The sequence below is a fragment of the Arachis ipaensis genome, chromosome B3 (assembly GCF_059453495.1).
Source record: "Arachis ipaensis isolate K30076 ecotype BB chromosome B3, ASM5945349v1, whole genome shotgun sequence".
In the NCBI taxonomy this organism is placed as follows: domain Eukaryota; kingdom Viridiplantae; phylum Streptophyta; class Magnoliopsida; order Fabales; family Fabaceae; genus Arachis; species Arachis ipaensis.
In genome coordinates, this window is record NC_142438.1 from 89,245,781 (window position 1) to 89,269,915 (window position 24,135).

The 24,135-nt window shown below is 33.4% G+C and overlaps 1 protein-coding gene across 1 annotated transcript; it reads left to right on the forward strand.

Moving 5' to 3' along the window:
• Positions 1–15,564: 15,564 nt before the first annotated feature.
• On the forward strand, positions 15,565–16,960 carry LOC107633308 (uncharacterized). The gene is made up of 4 exons (XM_016336951.1): positions 15,565–15,673; positions 15,756–16,345; positions 16,464–16,787; positions 16,895–16,960. The coding sequence occupies exons 1-4, from the start codon at positions 15,565–15,567 to the stop codon at positions 16,958–16,960; spliced, it is 1,089 nt and encodes a 362-aa protein (XP_016192437.1).
• Positions 16,961–24,135: the final 7,175 nt, after the last annotated feature.

Genomic DNA, 24,135 nt, shown 5'->3' on the forward strand with positions numbered 1-24,135 from the left:
CCTGACAAACACTTCTGTTCTACATGAAATAAGCTAGAATGAGTATCTCTTAGATCTCCTAACCAGAATCTTCATGGCGTAAGCTAGAATGATGGCGGCATTCAAGAGAATCCGGAAAGTCTAAACCTTGTCTGTGGTATTCCGAGTAGGATTCAATGATTGAATGACTGTGACGAGCTCCTAACTCGCGATTGCAGGGCGTTAGTGACAGACGCAAAAGGATAGTAAATCCTATTCCAGCATGATAGAGAACCGACAGATGAATAGCCGTGCCGTGACAGGGTGCGTGAGCATATTATTCACTGAGAGGATAAGATGAAGCCATTGGCAAGGGTGATGCCTCCAGACGATTAGCCGTGCCGTGACAGGGCATTGGATCATTTTCCCGTGAGATGACCGAAAGTAGCCGTTGACAGTGGTGATGTATCACATAAAGCCAGCCATGGAAAGGAGTAAGACTGATTGGATGAAGATAGCAGGAAAGCAGAGGTTCAGAGGAACGAAAAGCATCTCCATTCGCTTATCTGAAATTCCTACCAATGAATTACATAAGTATCTCTATCTCTACTTTTTATTAATTAATATTCGAAAACCACATAACTGTTTTATATCCGCCTGACTGAGATTTACAAGGTGACCATAGCTTGCTTCATACCAACAATCTCCATGGGATTCGACCCTTACTCACGTAAGGTATTACTTTGACGACCCAGTGCACTTGCTGGTTAGTTGTATCGAAGTTGTGACATATTATGAATGTGTAATCACGATTACGCGTACCAAGTTGCTCACGTGCCAGGAATAGTTTGAGCCTGGACATCACAATTTCGTGCACCACCTAGTTTGGGACCCCGGAGGCCATTGGAATCACAAAAATTGGTGGAGATTCCTGGATGAATACAAGCATAAGCCACCATAACAGGAAGCTCACCAAATGTCCAACTTAAGGACTCTAACTGAAAGTGCTAGGTGGGAGACAACCCACCATAGTATGATCGTTTCTTTTTCAATTTTATTTCATGTTGTTTGTTTTTATTTTATTTTAATTGAAACTGGAAGTTTTGCATCACATTCATATTAACATTGTATTCTGCATTTTTTTCAGATTATCAAAAAAAAAGGGGATTTTCGCACGCGACGCGACAACGTCGCCGACGCGACAACGTCACCGACGCGACAACGTCGCCGACGCGTCCGCGTCGTATGTGCGTTGTGAAGAAAAGAAAGTAAACAGAAAGTCACGCAAAAGCGTGGCTGGAGGCGCGCTAATGGCACAAACTGATCCACGCGACCGCGTCACCGATGCGGCCGCGTCATTTGAAAAATAGCTTCCCCCCGCGTCCGCGTCACCCACGCGAACGCGTGGCTCTGTGGAATCGACGTAAATGGGTGTATGGCAGAAAGTTGAGCTGGAGTTGGGCTGGACTCGTGCTGGAAGCCCAAGCCTCACCACGCGAACGCGTGCCCCACGCGTCCGCGTCATATCCCCATGATGGCCACTCACGCGATCGCGTCGACCACGCGACCGCGTCACCCTGGATTTTGGCAAGACCAAGTTTCGAACAGAGAGTTGTGCGACCGCGAGGCTGCACTCGCGCCACTAGCACATATCAAGTCACGGGATCGCGTGCCCCACGCGTCCGCGTCGTATGACCTTATTGCGCACCATGCGACCGCGTCACCCACGCGACCGCGTCGCCAGCGTCACACAACCTATCCAGATTAGTGCCAATTTTCTTATCTTCTCTAATCCTAATTTCTTCTATCTTTTCTTCTTTCTTCTTTCTTTCTTACTTTATTTCTTTCCCTTCTCATTCTTCTTATCTTTTATTTCATTTTATTTATTTGCATACTTTCATTCATTGCATATTTTTATTTTTCTAAATTTATTATTTTACCATTGGTGTTCAAATGTTCTTATTCAACTGTTACATCTTTTCTGGTATTTTCTTGGTGCTTAATGACTTGTTTAATTCTGACGGAGTAATATTATTTAAATCAATGCCAATCTTTTATATCTGTATTACTTTTGCATTGACATGAATTTATATTATCTCTCCTTCCCCACTCTCTTTCCCATTGTTGTACATTTTGTACCACTGGCATGCCATGGCTTCTATTGTTTTCTCACTTGCATGTTGTAGCTACCATGTAATTGAGACCCTAATTATTTGGCATTATCCCACCTATACTGTATTTATTTTCCTATCTTTATTTCTGAGTTACTCTTCTTCCCTTTTTCTTTCAGGATGGCCACCCAGAAGAGAACCGGAAGACGTTTACATGGAGAGACAGGCAAGTCAATCTGTACAATCTATAGAGAAAAGCATCAGTTGAAGCCACCCGTCCACTTGCACATCTTAGCATGCACCGAGGACGGTGCAATCTTTAAGTGTGGGGAGGTCGATACCGATCTCCATGGGTTAGTACCTTTCTGTTTCAACACCAATGTTTAAATTTTCTTTGTTAAATTAGTTATTGCATTTGCATATTTGTTTGATTTTATGCATTTAGTTACTACTTTGTTAAAGTAATAAAATTCTTTTAAGACCCTATCTTTGAAAAATTTTACTAATTTAAATTGAAAAAATTTTTATGTTAAAATTTGTTTGAAGTTGTATTTGGAACATGGTTTTTGAGCCAAAGAACACACAACCTGTGAGATTTTGAGCTTATTTACATGGTTACATTATTTAACCATAAAATTTTTATTCTTGTGTATTTTCTTCTCTATAATTGCAATCCTTGCTTTGTTCCATTCTATATGTCCATTATTTAGTATATTTACATGCTTGCATATGATTGAGGCCATTGTTTGATTTTAGCTCACTTATCCCAAATAAAGCCTACCCTTTAAATCACCCTTGTCAGCCACTTTGAGCCTTTTAATCCCCATTTGTTCTATATTTTACCACATCACTAGCCTTAAAGCAGAAAAATAATTAAATATCCCAATTGAATCTTTTGTTAGCTTAAGATAGAGATTGTGTAACAACTAAGTGTGAGAAAATTGTGGGAACTTGGGTTAATAAGGGAATGTATCATGTTTCTAATTTATTTGAATATTGGGAATTTGGGAACTACTCATGAAAAACCAAAATAGAAAAATAATGAAAAATCCATGTGCATTGATAAGTTATGTTTGCTTTTATGATTCAAAAAAAAAAAAGAAAAGAAAAGAAAACGAGAAAAAAAAATATATATATATATAAATAAATAAGGGGACAAAATTACCCCAATGTTGAGTTAATGAAAAAATCAATGCACATGTGATAAATTAAAAAGAAAAAGTTGATACATGAGTATGTGATGTAAAAGTGGGAATTTTGGGTAGCTAGGCATGAATTAGAATTATATAGAGTATATGTATGTTAGGTGAAAGTTTAGGTTAATTAAAGATTCAATTTATAGCTCACTTAGCCATACATATATCCTTACCTTTACCTCAGCCCCATTACAATCCTAAAAAGACCTCATGATGTTTGCATTGATATGCTAAATATTTGTTGATTGGTTAGATGAAGAACAAAGTTTAGAAAGCATGATTAGAGAAGAGTAGAGTGAATCACCCTAGACACTTGAGAGACTAGAGTGATATACACTACCAGTGAGGGTTCAACGCTTGATTCTATGTTCCCTGCTTTCATAAGCTGTCTTCTTACAAGTTTACTTGCTTTTTATTGTACAATTTGAATTAGTGGAAATTGGCTTGTATTTGTCTTGAAGAGCTTATTTACTTTTGACCAAGTAGGTAGAAACATTTTGCATTTAGTTGCATTCATAGGTTGCATTTCATGCATTCTACCATTCCTCTTCATTCCTTTATAGTTTCTCTTGAGCTTAGCATGAGGACATGCTAATGTTTAAGTGTGGGGAGGTTGATAAACCACTATTTTATAGTTTATCTTGTGCTCAATTGAATGGATTTTATCAACTCTTCACCCACTTATTCATACTATTTGCATGGTTTTATATTTGCCTTCCTAATTATGTGCTTTGATTGAAAACATGCTTCTTTGCCCTTAAGTTTCCTATGTTTAATCCTCTCCTATTACCATTAGATGCCTTGATATGTGTGTTAAGTGATCTCAGAGATTACAGGGCATGAATGGCTCAGAGGATAAAAAGGAAGTATGCAAAAGTGGAAGGAATACAATAAGTTGGAGAAATTGCTAAGCTATCCAACCTGACCTCTTCGCACTCAAACGGCTATAACTTTAGCTACAGAGGTCCAAACGACACGGTTCCAGTTGCGTTGGAAAGCTAACGTCCGGGGCTTCGATTTTATATATAATATGCCATAGTTTCCCAGATGCTAGGCGATGCGAATGCGTCACCCACGCGGCCGCATCGCAGTGGCAAAAATCAGCGTGTTTGAATTCGCAACCAGCGAATTCTGGGCTGTTTCTGACCCAGTTCTCGGCCCAAAAAACACAGATTAGAGGCTATAAAGTGGGGAAATTCATCCATACATAAACAGGCTTTCACATTCACAATTTTAGGAGTAGATGTAGTTTTTAGAGAGAGAGGTTCTCTCCTCTCTCTTAGGATTAGGATTTAGGACTTCTCTTAGTTTTAGGAGTGACTCTCAATCCCAGGTTCAATGTTCTTTTTATTTTTCCTAATTTAATTTATGAAATTCCATGTCAGATTTAAGTTCTTTTGTGAATGCAATTTGAGGTATTTCAGTTTAATATTACTTTCTTTTTTTTACATGATTATTGCTTCCCATATGAAGACATTCTTATTCCAGTAGATTTACTTTTCCCTTTTGGTTTTGGTTAAGAAATCAGTAACTCAGGAATTATCCAATTCAACAGCATAATTGATAATTGTTATCTTGCCAATTGAGTTGAACTTCAATAATTCCAATCTTTTCTTAGGAAATAAATAGGATTCGAAGATCAAACCAATTTATCCCTTGACTTTCCTTTGCTTTAGTAAAGGTCAACTAAGTGGAATTAAGATTCAACTTTCATTGTTATTGATAAGGATAACTAAGTCTGGACTTCCAATTTCTCATACCTTGCCCAAAAGTTTGCTTTACAGTATTTATTTATTTTTAATTGCCATTTAAATTATTTGTCATATTTGTTCCTCATTCTTGAAACCCCGAATTTACAATCTCCATAACCAATAATAAGAACATACTTCCCTGCAATTCCTTGAGAAGACGACCCGAGGTTTAAATACTCGGTTATCAATTTCAAAGGGGTTTGTTACTTGTGACAACCAAAACGTTTGTATGAAAGGACTTTTGAAGGTTTAGAAACTATACTTGCAACGAGGATTTATCCGCAAATTTCTAGACCACGCAAAAGTTCCTCTGATCATAAAGCTCTGCACTGAAAGAGATGGTTGGAACACTAAGTGTTGCACAGTTATCTCAGAGGGAGAGTTGGGGTGAGGAATTTTAAACAAGATGTGATCCTCTCCTAGTTGTAGGATCAGTTCTCCCTTAGCTACATCAATGATAGTATTGGTAGTGGCTAGAAAAGGTCTTACAAGGATGATGGATTCATCCTCATCTTCCCCAGTATCCAAGACTATGAAGTTTGCAGGGATGTAGTGGTCTTCAACCTTTACCGAGACATCCTCTACTAAGCCATATGGCTTCTTCATTGACTTGTCTGCTATCTCTAGTGAGATATTTGCAGCTTGTACCTCAAAGATTCCTAACTTCTCCATTACAGAGAGTGGCATGAGATTTATACTTGATCCTAGGTCACATAGAGCCTTCTCAAAAGTCATGGTGCCTATGGTGCAAGGAATCAGGAAGCATCCGGGATTTGGAAGCTTCTGAGGTAGTTTCTGCTGACCCAAAGCATTTAGTTCTTTGGAAAGCAGTGGAGGTTCTTCCTCCAAAGGCTTTGTACCAAATAGTTTAGCATTCAGTTTCATGAGAGCTCCTAGGTACCGAGCAACTTGCTCTTCCCTAGTGTCTTCATCCTTATCAGAGGATGAGTATTCATCAGAACTCATGCATTGCAGAAGTGCATGCAAAGGAACCTCTATAGTCTCTATATGACCCTTGGCTTCCTTTAGTTCTTGAATAGGGATTTTTTGAGTAGATATTGAGCACTCAGAGGGTGTGTATTTACTGGCGTTCAATGCCAGCTCTGATGGATTTTTGGGTGTTGTACGCCCATGCTGTATATCCTTACTGGCGTTAAACGCTAGTTCCCTTACCACTTTGGGCGTTGAACGCCCAGCAGGGATGTCTTGGCTAGCGTTCAACGCCAGCTTCCCTGTCTGTTGGGGCGTTGAACGCCCAGTGAGGGCTTCCTCACTGGCGTTCAGCACCAGAGTTCCTGCTTGTTTGGGCGTTGAACGCCCAGCCATTGTTCCCTGGCTGGCGTTCAACGCCAGCTCTGCTGCTAGGATGGGCGTTGAATGCCCAGTGAGAGGTTCTTCACTGGCGTTCAACGCCAGGCTTGTTGCCAGGTTGGGCGTTGAATGCCTAGTGAGGGCTTCCTTACTAGCGTTTAGCACCAACTCTTGTGCCAGGATGGGCGTTGAACGCCCAGTGGTATCTTCTTCACTGGCGTTCAATGCCTTCCCAGTCTCTCCAGATTCATCCTCAGCCTCATTGGTGATGGCCTTGCACTCTTCTCTTGGGTTTACTTCAGTGTTACCAGGAAGAGTGTCCGGAGGAGTCTCGGGGATCCTCTTGCTCAGTTGACCAACTTGTACCTCCAAATTTCTAATGGAGGACTTTGTTTCAGTTATGAAACTATGAGTGGTCTTAGAGAAGTTGGAGACTATAGTGACTAAGTCAGAAAGGCTCTGCTTAGGAGTCTCCATGATCCCTTGAGAAGATGGGAATGGTAGTCTGTTGTTGAACCTATTCTGGTTCCTTCCACCTTGATTATTATTGAAACCTTACTGAGGTTTCTGTATGTTGATCCTTCGATGAGAGGTTAGGATTATTCCTCCATGAAGGATTGTAGGTGTTTCTATAGGGTTCTCTCATATAATTTACCTCCTCCATGGTGGGTTGATCAGGATTATAGGCTTCTATTTCATAAGAAGTTTCCTGAGTGCTGTTAGCTGCAGCTTACATTCCAATCAAATGTTGAGAGATCATATTGACTTATTAGGTCAAGATCTTATTCTGGTGGATATTGTTATTTTGCCAACTCTTAGGCGTCTTTCTTTTCGGACCTTCCTCTTTGGTGGATGGTATACATTCAACACCAAACTTACGTTTGGTCTTAGGAGAAATTGAGTTCGTTTCGATATGTCGACATTATTGTGATTTAAGACATTAAACTCGATAAGATATGTCAACATTATCGTGATTGTTATAGTACTTAAATTCTTATCTTTTATAGCAATAAATCCTATTATAACATGCAAATGATCAAGTGATCTATGCTTAATAATTTCTCTCTTTTTTTCCTATTTCTTCCTTTCAAGAAAGTTAATGACATACAAGAAAATGCTTAATGGTAGAAATAGAAGAGTGTATGTTTTTCTTTGATAAAAGATTATCCATAAACTATCATTTTAGTAGTTTAAAAATTTTAATTTTGACGAAATATACTTTAAAGAAATAAATAATAACATTTTGATTTATGAGACTATTTCTATTTGACAAAATGCACCATATATATACGAGATGACATACTCTAAAAAATATTTAGAGATCAATTTTTTCAATAATTTTTTACAAATTTATTTAAAAAAATAAAATATTTTCATACTCAAAATTTGATAATTTTATGCTAAGTGAATATTTTAGTGATTTCTCTTATGAGTGAATAGCAAAATGAAAAATAAAATAATAAATATTCTGTAGATAAATTTTTTTTTATTTTTTTTATATATATCTTTTAAATAACTATAGAAATATTTTCATAAAAAAATTAATCAAATATATAACATATTTATCACTTATAAGAAAAATCACATTTTGTCGTATTCAAATAATTTGGGAGGCGGATGTGGTTGACATTGTATTTTTAACACTTTATCAAAAATTGAATCTCGTGCGTAGTTTTTTTTTTTTTGTTTTTTTACGATATTTCCTAACCTAGTATGCATGTCAAAAACTAATGGATTATTGCATATTTAAAACGATCAGATTCATTAGACCATCTCTAGTAGAGAACTCATCCCAATTCTTGTTTATGGCCCACCTGTCATAAAAAGTAATTCCACATCAGTTTTTGCGTCATAAACAATAAATAGGAACTAACTTTAGTCCCTATTGTGGTCCCACTTAATTAATTAATAAAAATACTTAAAATTAATATAATTAATTTTTTCAATAATATTATTTAAATTTATAAATTTAAAAATAATTCATTATTAAAAGATATTAATATTAAATAAATTCATATATAATAATAATACACAATATATAATTCGAGATTATACTAATTTATAGTTTTGTGTTTACAACTGCTAATTTTAATAATATCATTAGCATTTTAAATTTTAAAAATAAAAATAACCAACTCAACTAAAAATTATTTTATAAGGTATAAAAATTAAATTTATTTTTTAATGTAAGTAAATTTAATTAATTATAATTTAATATAATAATATAAATAATATTCAATATTAATTATAATATAAATAATTAATTAAATAAAAATAATTTTTATTATAATTATTACTAATTTAATTATTATTTAATTATTTAATTATTTCAGATTTTATATTATTATTTTTTTATAATAACTTGCCAAATAACAAGTTGTTATTGGTTAATTTGAGTCCCTGCTTAGAGGGACTCCCTTACCTTAATCCTTGTGCGGGAACTCACTCCTTCTCTCCTTCAATGGTTAGAGTTCCTATATGTCAAAAAAAAGTCAAAGAGAAACTCACCATTGGAGGTGCTCTTAGTACTCTAATATTTATTTAAATAGACTAGTAAATAGTTTAATCTTTTGAGTAGTTTACTTGATATATTGCTAATTACTTAACTAGTCATAGATAACAATTATATGAATTCCGGTGTCAGATAATAAACAAAAAATAAATGGATCATTAAAATATGGAAAAGTATATGGAATTAAGAGGTGATTAGGCAAAAAGTAAATAATTTAACTAATTTATAATTATATTTAATTAATTTTATTTATTTTTAATTTATAATATTTGATATTAATTACTTCTCACCCCAAATTAAAATTTTGAATGATACGTTAGAGAAATAGGGACGAGGATCACAGAACTTCCAACAATCCCGATTCTTAGTATATAAAAAAATTTATAAAATATATAAAAGAACATTCATTTAGTATGAAAAAGAAATATTTTAATTAATGCCTAGTATAAGTACCCTCTTGGTTCCTAGCATTGTTGTTAAAATATTATGTTGTTCGCTATAACTTCGGCCAGTTTCACCAAGTATGCCTTGTATAGAGAAAAAAAAAAAGATAAAAAAAAAAAAGAAAAGAAGAAAAATCCACATGTCTACCCAATTTGTTTAATTTCTTTGATGTATGGGGTTATAATATGAGAAGGAGAAACCATTGATAATAATAAGAAATTATTGAATTCCCTTTGACCAAGTTTCATGGTTGAAAACCAAGTCAAAAGAGAAATATGCGAGAAGTCGAGAAAACAAATTGTGTGGTTTTAGTGATGAAGCTCTCAATATATGTATTGTACGTTGTTAGAAAAAGGAATATTGAATTCTTCAATTGGTTATCCCACAACGGTCATTTTTAAGTGCAATAATATGTCTTACTTCGGTCTCAACAAATTTACCTTTTTCACTATCTTGTTATTGTCCCATTTGTTGCTAACTTCAGCCAATGAGGCACACAAAGGAGAGTTATTGAATGCACAAACCACTTTGGTCGATCATGATGTTGGTGACCAAGCTAAATTATTAGAAGAGGAGAAGCCATCAATGGCTAAACACAGTCACTTCTTTAGTTACAATAGAAAGCTTGGTGAAGGCATTTCAACGGAAAAGAAAAAGAAGAAAAAATGGAAAAAGATGAAATCATCAGCAACTCAGATTGAAATGTCAATGTTCCATGCTGGCTCAATTTTTCTTGCATCTATTTTATTTGGTTTCCTTCTTGTTTGATTATTATATTTGTTATGTTAGTTTGTTTCATGCACTTCTCTGAAGATTGTTTTTGAAGAGTAGATACTAGAAAGAAACGAATTATGTGTAGGATACAATAATTAGCTCGAATAGTCAAAAGTTATTTTGTCTAGTGGTAACTAATTATCGCTAGAATAATTGTATAATTTTAGATATAATAAATATATAATTATGAATATTATATACATTAAATTATAGATACTAAATTAAATAAAATAAATTTAGTTATTTTTTTTCTACTATTGTTTTAAAATATACATATATTGATTCATTGTATATTTAAATTCATAAACATCATTATTAAATTAAAAAATGCTACTTGTATAATAAAATTTAGTTTTTGGTCAATCTTTAATATTATTTAATTATTTTTTAATTAAAATATATTCTTATTTTTTAGATACACATTGGTAATTAAGATTAATTTAAATTTTAAATTTTAAAATTTCTCTAACTTCCTACTCACTTCAAAGATCAGAGTTAATTTCTTCTTTTATATTCCTATTCTCACCAACAATTAGATATCCAAAACTAACATTCATCACGCCACCCTTAGCCAATCCGTTAGCCTAAAACTCGTAGTTCACTTTCCGAACTCTTCTCCTCCTCAAGCTTCTCCAGCGTAAGAGGACCCAGCTTCGTGAGGTCGATGCGGTGAAAGTCTCTTCAAGTCAATTCAAAGACAAGATGCTCTATTTTTTTCAGTAAATATACTAATTTAAAATTATATTTTATTATGATTATTATTATTATTTATCCCATTGTTTATGTGATTATCTATCTTTTATTTTTTAATTATTTTATTCTAGTATGTTAAAAAGTATCAAGATCAACATCTTTAATTATTATGTTTAAAAATAAACATAATAATTTATTTTATTTAATTGGAACTAGGTTGATCTTATTTGAATTTAATAATAGAGTTGGTACAAAAAAAGTAATTCATACTTAATTTGTTTGATTAAAGATACACAAAAAATTAAAAATTTAAATAAAAAGATGTAGATGGTATGTTCATAAATTTTTTTTTTCAATTATAACACATCTAAAAATATGATGTTATATATAAATTATTTTTGAAACATATCCAAAATTTAAAAGTTTAAGTAAGAAGATGTAGATGGTATGTTCATATTTTTTTTTTCAATTATAACCCATCTAAAAATATAATGTTATATATAAATTATTTTTGAAACACATACAAAATTTAAAAGTTTAAGTAAGAAGATGCAGATGGTATGTTTATTAAATTTTTTTCTAATTATAACACATCTAAAAATATGATGTTATATATAAATTATTTTTGAAACACATCCAAAATCATAAATTCTAGCATTTAAATATAAATGCTAAAAATATAATTAATCTCTTTTATGATTGTAATATTATTTTATTATTAGTTAGATTTATTCGTTACTTATTTGAACATTAACATTTTTTAAAATTATTAAAATCAATAATTAAGTTAAATGTGGGTTTTCAATGTGCACCGCTGAGTTTTCGACGTGAGCCTTAGGATTTTGGATGGAGTAAATGTGACTTCTCTGCTTCTATGAGTGTTTTGTATGTGCTTAGTTAATAATTAGATGGTTTAAAGTTTATTTTAGAATTTTAAAATCAAAATTTTGAATTTTGAATAATTTATTTTTTAGATGTGTATTTAAATTATAATGTATTAATAATTAAATATATTAAATCTGAAACAGAAATTTAAAATTTAAATTTAAAATTTCAGTTTTATTTAGTTTATATTTTAAATGAGTATTTAATTTTAAAAAGACACTAAATCTATTCATAATTTTTAGATGTGTTTGTTTTATTTTTTTTTAAATTATTGTAATAAAAAGTTGAATATTGTACTATTTTTAAAGGATAACTAGTTGAACTGATATATAAAACACAAAACATGTAAAAAAAAAACTTGCAAAACCATTTTCAATTTGTTATTAAATGACTTTTAAAATTTAAAGTAAAGGACATTTTCGTTCCTAACCTTTTTTTTCGCGGACATTTTTGTCCCTGACCATTGAAAAATATTTTTAAGTCCCTAACGTTCTTAAAAGTTGGACGGATCAGTCCCTCCGTCCAAATGCCTCCGTTAAACCCAATGAAAAAAGCTGACGTGGTTTCCGTAATGCTTGTCACGCACGCGTACGCGTGGGTCACGCAAACGCGTTGTATGACAAACTTCTCACTCACGCGTACGCGTACGTGTCGCCATAAATTCTGCACTTCACTATACATTTTCCACTTTACATACTTTTTTCCATTTCTTTCAAACCATTATCGCCTTCGAAACTTTAAATCACTCAAACAAACATATTAAGGTATCGAATGCGAGAAAAGTAAATTAAATTTAGCAATTTAGGGTGTGTTTGGCTTAGCGTTTAAAGCATTAAACGTAGGTTTAGTTGTTTTGAAAGTTTCACTCTTTAGTATGGCTATTTTTTCTTCTTCTGAACATAAAGGTGACTCTATTCTTCAACCCAAGTTTAGCCAGAGCTAAAAATGATAGTTTTTGCGTTTACATTTTTACGTTAAATTGAAATTTATTTTCTATCTCTCAATTTTGTCCTTTGTTCATATGATTAATTTTGTTGCTTTTTTTTATAATATTTTTTCTCTAATACTCTCTCATCGATATTATTATTCTTTATGAAATTCTTATTTTTTTGTTTATATACATTTTTTACCTATTATTTTTTTGTATAGAATAATAACAGTAAAATTATAGCGTACTAAAAAAGAGTACTAAGAGTACTAAAAATATCTATATAAAAATATTATAAAAATCTTTTAGATTTATTTCCATCATTGTCAAGATAAATATTTAATTTTTATTATTTTTAGTACACTCTCTTATAATTGTAATTTTCGTGTACTATATTTTAGTGTAATTTATTTATAATATAAATTATGATCTCATTAAAAAAGACAAATTAAATAAAAAAATTAATCACAGGTAATAATATAATCATAAACGTTGGATACCAAAATAATATTAAGAATAAGATTATTGAGAGTACTGGAATAAGAGTATGATATAAAAGAATACTAAATTAAAAGTATGCAAAGTGAAAAATTCATGGTGAAGTGGAGAATTCATGGCGACGCATACGCGTGGGTCACGCGTACGCGTGAGGGGAAAATTTGTCATACGACACGTACGCGTGGGACTCAGGCGTACGCGTGATAAGCATTACGGGAGTTACGTCAGCTTTTTCCGTTGGGTTTAACGGAGGCATTTGGACGGAGAGACTGAAGACGTCAAGAACTTAAAAATATTTTTCAATTGTCAAGAACGAAAATGTCCGCGAAAAAAAAGTACGAAAATGTCCTTTAGTCTAAAATTTAAAAGAGAAACTTCGCGCGTGTAAAAGTACTTCAAATTTCTCGATTTCAAAAATCATAAAATGAGACAATGTATTGTATTCTTTTTTTGGACATTAGACAATGTTTCGTTGGACAAAACGACTGAGTCCTTGGCTTGGGCTTTCCCTCTCTCCTATCGATCATTGCCTCATAAATGCTTCCTGGAGAAGTTAAAAAAGGGCCCTTACTTTTCCGTTACATTTGCTTTAATTTCCAGATTGACATCATTGATGTGCTTTGGTAAGCAATTATTTTGTAAGTGAAAAAAACGAAAACAAAAATGAAAACAAAATAAAACCTTAAAAAAAACTGATAAAGATAATAAGGATGTGAATACCAAAAAAAAAAAAAAAAGATAATAAGGATGTGAAATATTTCATAACAAATTTGAAATATATATATTGTATGTACTGTCATGATTAAGAAAGGGAACAATTTATAATTTTATATGTATCAAATAATACATGACCACGGACAAGATAATTGATAGTTGCAACTTGCAACAGATACTAAAACTAAATTTATGATCTATTCGATCCATATATAAGTACAACAAATAACAATCTCTCCAAAAAAAAAAACCCACAAATAACAAGCATGATTACAGAGAGGAAGACACGAATAAATGAATGAGCAATATGTAAATTGCAAAGACATTTATGTAATTTTGTACTAGGCCAGCAGGAAGAAACCAATTAACAGCGAAGTACAAAGAATTAAGCTAGCTTGAGACACAGATGATCGAACCCTGATGGCTGAAGATTTTTTCCCAGTGCCGCGTGTTCCCATCCCGCCTCCTCTTCTTCTGGCGCCAAGTACTGCAAGCTTTCTGTTGTTGTTGAAAAAGAGGCTCGCCCTATGGTATGGAAACAGGGTCTTGTGTTGGCTAATAACTTGAGTTGTTTGTGAATCTAAGGTTGCAGCATCATGTTCCCCAAGAGCTTTATGGGTCATTAAGAAGAGAGTGAGAAGAGAAGCACACAGAATCCTTCTTCTATCGATCATCATACTGACGCAAACTAAATGCTTAGTGTTGAGTAAAGCAATTAAGAATCAACAGAAAGACAGGAATCGATATGCAGAGTCGTGGGGTTGGAGGATTATCATTTATCAATCGTGTTGGATCTAGATTCTAGACTTAGTCCTCACATGTGGTGGTAGTTGTTGTAGTGGGATCAGGTTAACACATCACGGCCTAACTTTTTGTTTTTAAAATAATTGAAGCGGTTCATTTTTTTTTAATTATTGCAAAAGATTTGATATAATGGCTTAATATTGGAAGTGAGGGTGTTTTGTAAAATTCTGGCGGCAGTACAATAGTAGATTCTGGCCGACACATTTATGAAGACAATATGCAAAGGGCGGATTCTATTTTTTTAATATTTATATAATAATATGCAGAAGGCGTATTGTGTTATTTAATATTAAAGTGACAATACACAGTTTGCGTATTATCAATACACAGATTGCAAATTGTAAAAACACAGACTATGTATTGTAAATTCACAGATTGCGTATTGTCGTTTTCTAAATAAAAAATTATAATTGAAGTCTATAAAAGGAGGAACGGTATTAGGTTGATTGAGTGTGAGAGTGTTTTATTTTTTTGAGAATGTAAGAGTATAAAAATGGAGAGAGGTATTAGTTTGAAAATATATTATAATGGTCAAATCTTTTCCCAAACATCTGAGGGTGTGAGTTTTGTTTGTGAGAATCCACGTGATATTGTTATTCCTTTTGCAATAACATATGATGAATTTAAGAGTATACTTTGTCAATGTGGTGATAATCAAGTATTAAAGGGAGTCGTAAATATTTTTTATAGACAACCTGTTTTAGTGTTTGGTGGTTTCGTTCAGTTTCAAATAATGCATGTGGTTGACGAAGGAAGTATGTAATGGATGTTTTCGATCTACCAACAAACACAGGCACAAGTGTCCGTTCTCGAGTTGTATGTTGAGTTTGAAGAATTAGTTGAGGTTGATTTACCGGAGGCTAACATCGACTGGACAGTTTAAAACACTGAAAGCGAAGAGGAATTTGAGGGCACTTACCATATTGTTGGTCCAACTGAAGAAGTGGGTGAAGATGATATAATAGTTGAGTCTAACGTAGCAGATATGGCAAATACACTGGCGAGCCAACATCCATCTAGAGAGCCTTTTTTTCTTAGTGCTTTGGATGTAGACGCTATGAATGCACCAGAATTTTCTGAGTATATCAATTCAAGTAAGTAGTTATTATTATTATTATTATTATTATTGAATCGTAAAGCAATAGTTAGAATTATTTCTTGTTGTTATTGTTGTAGATCTTGTTGTTGTTACGAAAAGTGAATTTGTTGTTGGCATGAAATTTAGTTCTAGAGAGACTGTTATTGCAGCAATTAAAGATTATACCATTTTCAGGGGAGTGGATTACCGGGTGTGTGAATTTGAACCAACCACTTTTTATGCTAAGTGTGTACAATACGGCACAAGTTGCGACTGGCTTATTAGGGCTAGTCTTATTAAGAGAAAGTTTTGTTGGGTTATAAGACGATACAATGGTAGTCACACATGTACCAGAACTAGAATTTCTCAATATCATGCCAAGCTAAATTCAAACATGATTGTAGAGGTGATAAAGCCATTGGTTGAAGCTGATCCATCTTTGAAAGTGAAATCTGTGATTGCTGAAGTACAGTCAAAATTCAATTATACGACAAGTTACCGCAAAGCATGGCTCGCCAAGCAAAAGGCAATTGCGAACCTTTTTGGTGGTTGGAAAGCTTCTTATGAAGCTTTGCCATCATGGTTTGAAGCAATGGTACAAAAAGATTCATCAGCAGCAGTCGAGATCGAAATTGCACCAGCATACCAAGGGGATGAGGTAGTCCAGGATGTTAGGATACTGACGTGGGTATTTTGGAGCTTTTATCCTTGCATCAGAGCATTTAGAAGCTGCAAGTCAATCGTACAGGTAGATGGGACATATCTGTATGAAATATAAAGTAGCTCTATTAGTTGCAGTTTCTCAGGATGGCAATGGTAATATTGTGCCTCTTGCATTTGCCGAAGTTAAGGGTGAGACTTCTGACGCATGGCACTTCTTTCTTACTCATTTGCGCACACATGTGGTGACTCGAGATGGTGTTGGGCTTATCTCTGATCGTCACGACTCTATTACCTCAGCAATACCTCATAGTAATGGATCATGGGAACCTCCAAGAGCTATCCGAATGTTTTGTGTTAGGCACATAGCATCCAACTTTTTGAGAAATTTCAAGGCACCGTATTTACAGAAGCTGATAGTCAACATGGGAACCTCTAGGCTCAGTGTACGGTTGTGTTTATGGGTACTGGTATAGGTGCATGATGGGTTGTGACTGTGGCTGTGGCTGTGGAACATAACCAGTTAAACGCAGGTGAGCTCCATATTCGTCATTATACCATTGCATATACGCTTCAGATGCTTGATAGTGCACTACAGGATCACCAACCAGAACGGAGGTCAAACATTTTTTCCATCTCATAATGTATGCATAATGCTCATCTCTCTAATCTTTGTTCTTTGGTCCAGTCAGGACCACGTTGTGAGCTTCTGCAAGCATCATAGGTTCACTAGGAACTTCTTGCTGTAAACCAAATTGTCTTTTGACCCTACCTGATGCATGTCATTCAATGCACTCAAATGATATCAGTAGCACAGTTGCACTCCATGTTAAGCGATGTTGCAAGATTTCATTAGGAACTACAATGTTTCCCATACGTTCATGGCTGTACGGGTTCCACACAAACTACAAGCGCATAACAAAACGAACATATAAACATAACTACAAAACAATGCACAATAATAATAAAACTAATAAATGTAATAAAAAAACTTACCCCATCTGCAGAAATATCATCTGTTAACTGCCTAATATGCGAGATGGTCCACTTTTTGTAGCCATGAAATTGCGAGCACCAAGAAATCCAACTAAAATAAAATGAAACTATATTATACTAAATCGATATATTTAAATAATATATTTGAACAATACATACTAAATAATTCATAGTAACATGTTATATTAAGATTAGTAACTTTACCTGCACGCAAGCGGAAAGCTTGGTTGCGATCGCACAGGTGCTAGGAACGATAATCATTCCCAAGCCCATACACAAAGCAGTGCCAATGGACCATCCACATCTTTACAATTATAATGGAATGCTCGACATAATGTCCTATACAAATGTGCCAGGCAAGCGGAACCCCAACTAAAGTCCCTAATCTTAGCAAAATTACGGAGTAGAGGCAAGAACTTTCAGTGGACTGTCATTCCAGACTTGTCACAAAATAAATTTGTGTCGAACAACAATAATATATGAATCTTTACGTACATTTGTCTTCCCAGGGCGGTATCTAACTGCATGCACCGCTTTAGGGTGCGAAGCCATGCAAGTTTGACACCACTTCCTTTGTGATCAGCTGCAGTAGGTATTGTCGCAAATTGTATCATGAATTCATTTTCGAGGCTACTACTACTGCTATCTGTAAATCCTGACACCGGTAAACCATCCGTGGGGAGTCCAAAAATTATTGCAACATCTTCCAAGATAATCATGCATTCACTGTGTGGAAGGTGGAATGTGTGAGTTTCGGGTGCCACCGCTCAATCAAGGCATTGATAAGTCCATTGTGCAAAGTGAGTCTTCCTAGTATCTGAGATATGTGATAAAATCTACTATCCCGTAACTCGATTTCAATTCGGGGATCATACACATCTTGGTGGAGATATTTTGATCCCAAATCTCTTGAATTCTGAAACAAATTGAAAAATACAATGAGTATCAACAACAACAACAACAACAACAACAACAACAACAACAACAACAACAATAATAATAATAAATGAACAAAGATAAAAAATAATTACATATGGTGGACGATCAAGATATTCAACAATATGATCTTCAGAACGCGTAATGTCACGATTCACGAACTTTATTCTGCGTTTATTTTTTCCTGAAAAAAATATATTATATAAACTTTATTACATCTGAATTTAAACATTCATATTTAAATTAAATTTGAATTTAAAAAATTAACTCTTATTTAAATTTATTACATTTAGATATTTATAAAAAATATCAAATATGTTTAATATTTTAAAATATATTTAAATTCAAAAGTATTTGAAATCAAACATAAGTATATATTCAAATATATATTAATTCAAACTTAGATGTATAGTTAAATTAAAAACATGTTTAATTTATATCTAAATTCAAATTATAAATATATATTTATTCAAATTTAAATAAATACCGGAAACCAAAATGTAATTAAAGACATTTAAATATGTATTTTTATGTATTTAAATTTTATTTAAATTTAAATTTAAATATTTAATTAAAACCAAAATATATTTAAAGTCAGATTTGAAGTCAGATTTAAATATAGATTTAAATTTAAAATATATTTAAATTTAAATTTAAATTTATAATTAAAACCAAAGTAAATTTAAAGTCAAATTTAAATACATATTTAATTTAAAATATATTTAAATTTAAATTTAATTTTATAAACAAACTTGAAATATAGTAACGTCAAATTTACTTATATATATTCGAAATATATTTAAATTCAAATATCAATATAAAATTAAAACTGAAATATATTTAAATATCTATTTAAATTTGAAATTTTTAAAATATAAATTAAAATCACAATTATATTTTATTTTTAAATTTAAATAACTTAAATAAAAAATTCTATTTAAATTTAAAATATATTTAATACTAATCACTAATTAACATCATCATCATTCATCTAAATATATAATAAAGGTATAATTTTTACTTATGTATTTTTTTATTACTAATAAATAAATACTATTCAATTTAAATAACAACTATATATATTATTATCACATTATTTCTATTTCAGATTAAAAAAATGTACAATTAGTACTAATTATATTAGTAATATTAAAATAACTTACTTGTTAATTTTTGAAGAAAAAAAAAGGCTTGGCAAATAAAGATAGAAGTCTCATGCAGGAGGAAGTATGGAAGGATAGAACTAAGGAAGCATTGAAGAGTAGAAAGAAAGAAAACTGAGTGTGTGAAACTGTGGTTGTGTCTCTGTGAGTGTATGCAAATTGGAGAAGCTCTGTGCAAATTGGAGAGAGAGAGAGATATATAGTAATTATTCACCTTATTCACGAGCTTGCAGGGATTCGACGCGTGTTGACCATGCACACAATACGCGTTTTGCGTATTGTGCTTCCTGAAGAACACGCCCCCATACCCCCGTTAAACACCATTTTTTCTAATATCTTTGTAAATCTCACTTTCTTCATCAATAATGAAATAAAAAACCCGCTATTTGGACGCCAAACGAGTTTGATTTTTGACAAAATTTGCCAAAATTTTATTGATCTTTTGGTACATACGAGGTTTTTTTAAAATTTATTATTTTTAGCCAATAGTTAGTTATTAATATTTAAAAATATAAGTTAAAATATGTTGTCGGATTACTAGATTAAAAAAATTGGGTTGATAAATAAAAGTGATGGTCGAAAACAATAAATTATTATAACAATATTTTTCTTTTTTTATATAGCCTATTTATATTAGAATATTTCGAATGTCAAAATAATAGTTTACTTTATTCCTTTTATGAAAAATAACTTTTGGTCCTTATTATGAAATATTTATTTTTTAGTTCTGATCTTTATATATTTTTTTATGTAATCATATTAAATGTATATTAAAATAAGTCATCAAAATCAGATATCAGTATAAAATATATGTTAGAATATAAAATATATTAAAAATAAGTTAAATAATATATATATTTATACACAAATATATAGTGACTAATTTTAATCTACAAATAATATTTTTTATTTAATTTATATCACTAATTCATTCTATTAATTACTAATATGATATGTTAAATACTAACATAATAAAATAAAATATTAATGTGATAATATATGACATAACGGCAAGGTTCTGAAAATCGGACCGGACCAGCCAGTTCAATTAGGTTAATTGGAAACTGGTCACTTGGCCGGTCCGGTTGACCTTCAGAACCATCCTGCAAAAAATTGATGAAAAATCGGTTGAACCGGTGGTTAGCCAGTGAACCGGTCGAACTGACCAGATTTTTTATTGCACTGGTTTTTTATTTTTGGTCTGAAACTGTGTCGTTTTGACGCGTAGAAAAAAAAAAGCAAAATGAAAACCCATTACTAAACGTCTGAACCCACATAGCCCCAACCCCTTTTGTTCAGTCCCTCACCTCACCACACCTTAACCCTATTTTCCTCTTCCATTCTTCCTCCAACTCCAACGAAGAGCAGCCGCCACCCAGCCACCATCACCGCTATCCACTCCTCATCGTGGGTCGTCGGTGCTTCTCTCCTCCTTGCCTTGCTCCTCATCGTTTCTAGCTGTCATCTCTTCTCTGCTTCCGGTCAGTCTTTCTGTTGCTGCCTCTTTGCTCCGCACCGTGTCTCGTCGTCGTTGCAAATGTTGCTTCTCCTTGCCGTTGTCGCCTCTCAAATATTTGCTTGGAGCTGTGGGTGTCGCAGTCTCCGTTGTGGTCGTCATCCTCGTCATTTTCGAGCCCCCTCTCTCTCTTTGTCTTTCTGTCCAAGCTGAATTTCTTTCCTCCCTCGCCGTCACTTCCCTTCCTCCCTCGTTGCCGGTAACCACTGCTACTTCAATTTATGATGTTGCTAATTTTCTAAAATAATGGTTGATTTGAACAAGGTTCTGAAAATCAGACCAGACAGACCGGTTCAACTGGGTTAATCAGGAATCTGTCACCTGGCTGGTCCGGTTGACCCTCAGAACCATCTTGCAAAAAAAATTATGTCGTCCATACTTAACATAACAGAATAACAAAAAAATTAAATATTTTTAACTTTATTAGAACAAAAGTATACTTAAAATTTTAAATGGATTAAACTTAAAAAAAAATACTTTATAGAAGTCAAAAACTCATTTGATCCTTTTTTAAGTGTCTAAATGATAAATAAAATCATTAATCAACAGTTAAACATAAAATAAAAATATGAAAAATTAGAGTCGCCCACTTTGAGAATTTGGGATAAATTAAATCAATTCAATGACTAGTGAAGATGAGATAGTTGATTTAATTGGTAATTTTGTTATGGGTTTACAAGACGAAGACTTAGGTTTCTGAAGTATTATGGATGGACTAGTTGGGTAAATTGGTGGAGTACTATATTGGTTATAAAATTGAGAACTATGAGACTTAGGTTTCTGAAGTATTATGGATGGACTAGTCGTGTTATTTTTTCCTTCTAAATATATTTATTATATACGCTTTAGAACTGTCATGACACATTATTATCCTTTGCTTTGCGGCATGAGATAAGGCTTATGGTGATAGGGTGTTACATATGGCTTCGTACTCTACTTGATTGTTAGAGGCTGGAAACTCAAATTTTAAGGATAGTTCTGTGCGAGTTTCTTTTTTATTCTCTAAAATGATTCTGCTCCACTACTAGCTTTATTGGATGGTCCATCCACATATAACTTCCAAGTTGTTGGACTTTCGTGGATGTCAGTGTATTCAGCCACAAAGTCGATCAGATATTGGGATTTGATTGCTGCCCAAGTTTCATACTTTAAGTCAAACTCTAATAACTCTATTGCCCATTGTAGAATCTGGTCTGTAGTATCTGTTTTTTGTAAGATGTGCTTCATAGGATAGTTAGTTTGGACCTTTATAGTATGGGCTTGAATATAAGGTTGGAGTCTTTTGGAAGTGATAACAAGGGCATATGCGAACTTTTCTATCTTTTGATAGTTTAGCTCTACCCCCTGTTGAGCCTTGCTGACAAAATAGATTGGTTATTGTCTCATATTCTCAGACTAAAGCTAAGGTTGTGGCTCTATTTGCAACTGTTAAGTACAAGACGAGCTTTTCCCCTGGAATAGGTCAGTGAGTATTGAGAATAGGGGTAGAGACTTCAAAGCTGATTTTACTCAGAAATTTTTTGAAGTCTTGAAAGGCATATTCACATTCTTGAGTTCACTCAAATTGGCTTCCTTTCTTGAGTATTGAGAACAGGGGTAGAGACTTCAAAGCTGATCTTACCAAGAATTTGGATAAGGTTACCAACCTTCCATGTAATTGTTGGACTTCTTTGAGACAGGTCGGGCTTTTCATTTCCAATATTGCCCTGTATTTGTCCGGGTTGGCTTCAATACCCTTTGAGGTGAGCATAAAGCCTAAGAACTTCCCATCTTCCACTATGAAGGTACATTTTGAGGGATTTTAATCTCATCCCATACTTTTTTATTGTGCTGAATACTTTGGTTAAGTCAAACAAGATATCAGCCTCTTCTTTAGTCTTGACAAGCATGTCATCCACGTATACTTCTGTTTACTTTCCAATGTGAGGTGAGAACACCTTGTTCATTAATCGTTGATACGTGACTCCCACATTCTTTAATTCAAAAGGCATAATCACATAATAACAATTAGCCTTTGGAGTGATGAAAGAGGTCTTCCCTTAGTCCGGCTTGTACACCGAGATTTCATTGTAACCATGAAGGAAAGGTACTTATATCTTGAAGCTGAATCAACCAAGGCATCAATGCTTGGGAGGGGATATGGATCCTTGGAACAAGCTTTGTCGACGTCAGTGTAATCAACACACATCCTCCATTTTCTGTTGCTTTTTCACAAGGACCACATTAGCCAATCACAAAGGGTATTTTACCTCCCTTAAGAATCCGGCTTCTAGTAAAGCTTGACCTTATTCTTCTACAACTTATGCTCTTTCAGGGCCGAGCTCCCATCGCTTTTGTTGAACAAGGCAGAAGCATGGGTAAACGGCGAGCTTGTGACACAGGAGGTCAGGGTTTATCAGGCATATCGGAGGCTTTCCAGGTGAAGAGATCGAAGTTTCTTTGTAAGAGCTCAACAAGACTTGCCTTTAATTTTTTTCCAAGTTGGCCCCCTATGCTTATTGTCTTTTCTGCCTGATTTCCAATTTGAATATTTTCGACCTTTCCTTTGGGTCGTGGACGTAGTTCTTCCCGTGCTCGGATACCACCGAGCTCAATAGTGTTGACTTTCTTACCTTTTGAATTGCCCCTTAGGTTGAGACTTTCATTGTAACACTTTCTTGCTAACTTTTGATCTCCTTTTATAGTGGCAATTCCCTCTACAGTTGGAAATATCATACATAGATGAGGTGTAAAAATGACTGCAGCTAGTTGGTTTAAGATAGTCCAAACTATGAAGGCATTGTAAGTTGATGTCATGTCGACCACAATATAGTCAATGCTTAAGGTTATTGATTTCATGCCCTTACCACCAAAAGTGGTATATAACGAGATGAAACCAAGAGGTTGGATCGGCGTATCTCTTAATCCAAAAAGGTTGTTTGGATAAGCCTTCAGTTCCTTTTCTTCTAACCCAAACTTATCAAAAGCGGGTTTGAATAATATGTCAGCTGCGCTTCCCTAATCTACCAAAGTTCTATGGAGGTTTGCATTAGCAAGGATCTTTGTGATTACCACAGGGTTGTTGATGAGAGGAACTTTTGCGTGGTCTAGAAATTTGCGGATAAATCCTCGTTGCAAGTATAGTTTCTAAACCTTCAAAAGTCCTTTCATACAAACGTTTTGGGTGTCACAAGTAACAAACCCCTTTAAAAATTGTTAATCGAGTAT

Excerpts from the sequence above, each read along its gene's own strand:
- LOC107633308 (XM_016336951.1), top strand. The coding sequence starts at position 15,565 with ATGGCAAATACACTGGCGAGCCAACATCCATCTAGAGAGCCTTTTTTT. Across the intron at positions 15,674-15,755 it reads TTCTGAGTATATCAATTCAA|ATCTTGTTGTTGTTACGAAA; the intron begins GTAAGTAGTTAT and ends TTATTGTTGTAG. Across the intron at positions 16,346-16,463 it reads ATGTTAGGATACTGACGTGG|GATGGCAATGGTAATATTGT; the intron begins GTATTTTGGAGC and ends GCAGTTTCTCAG.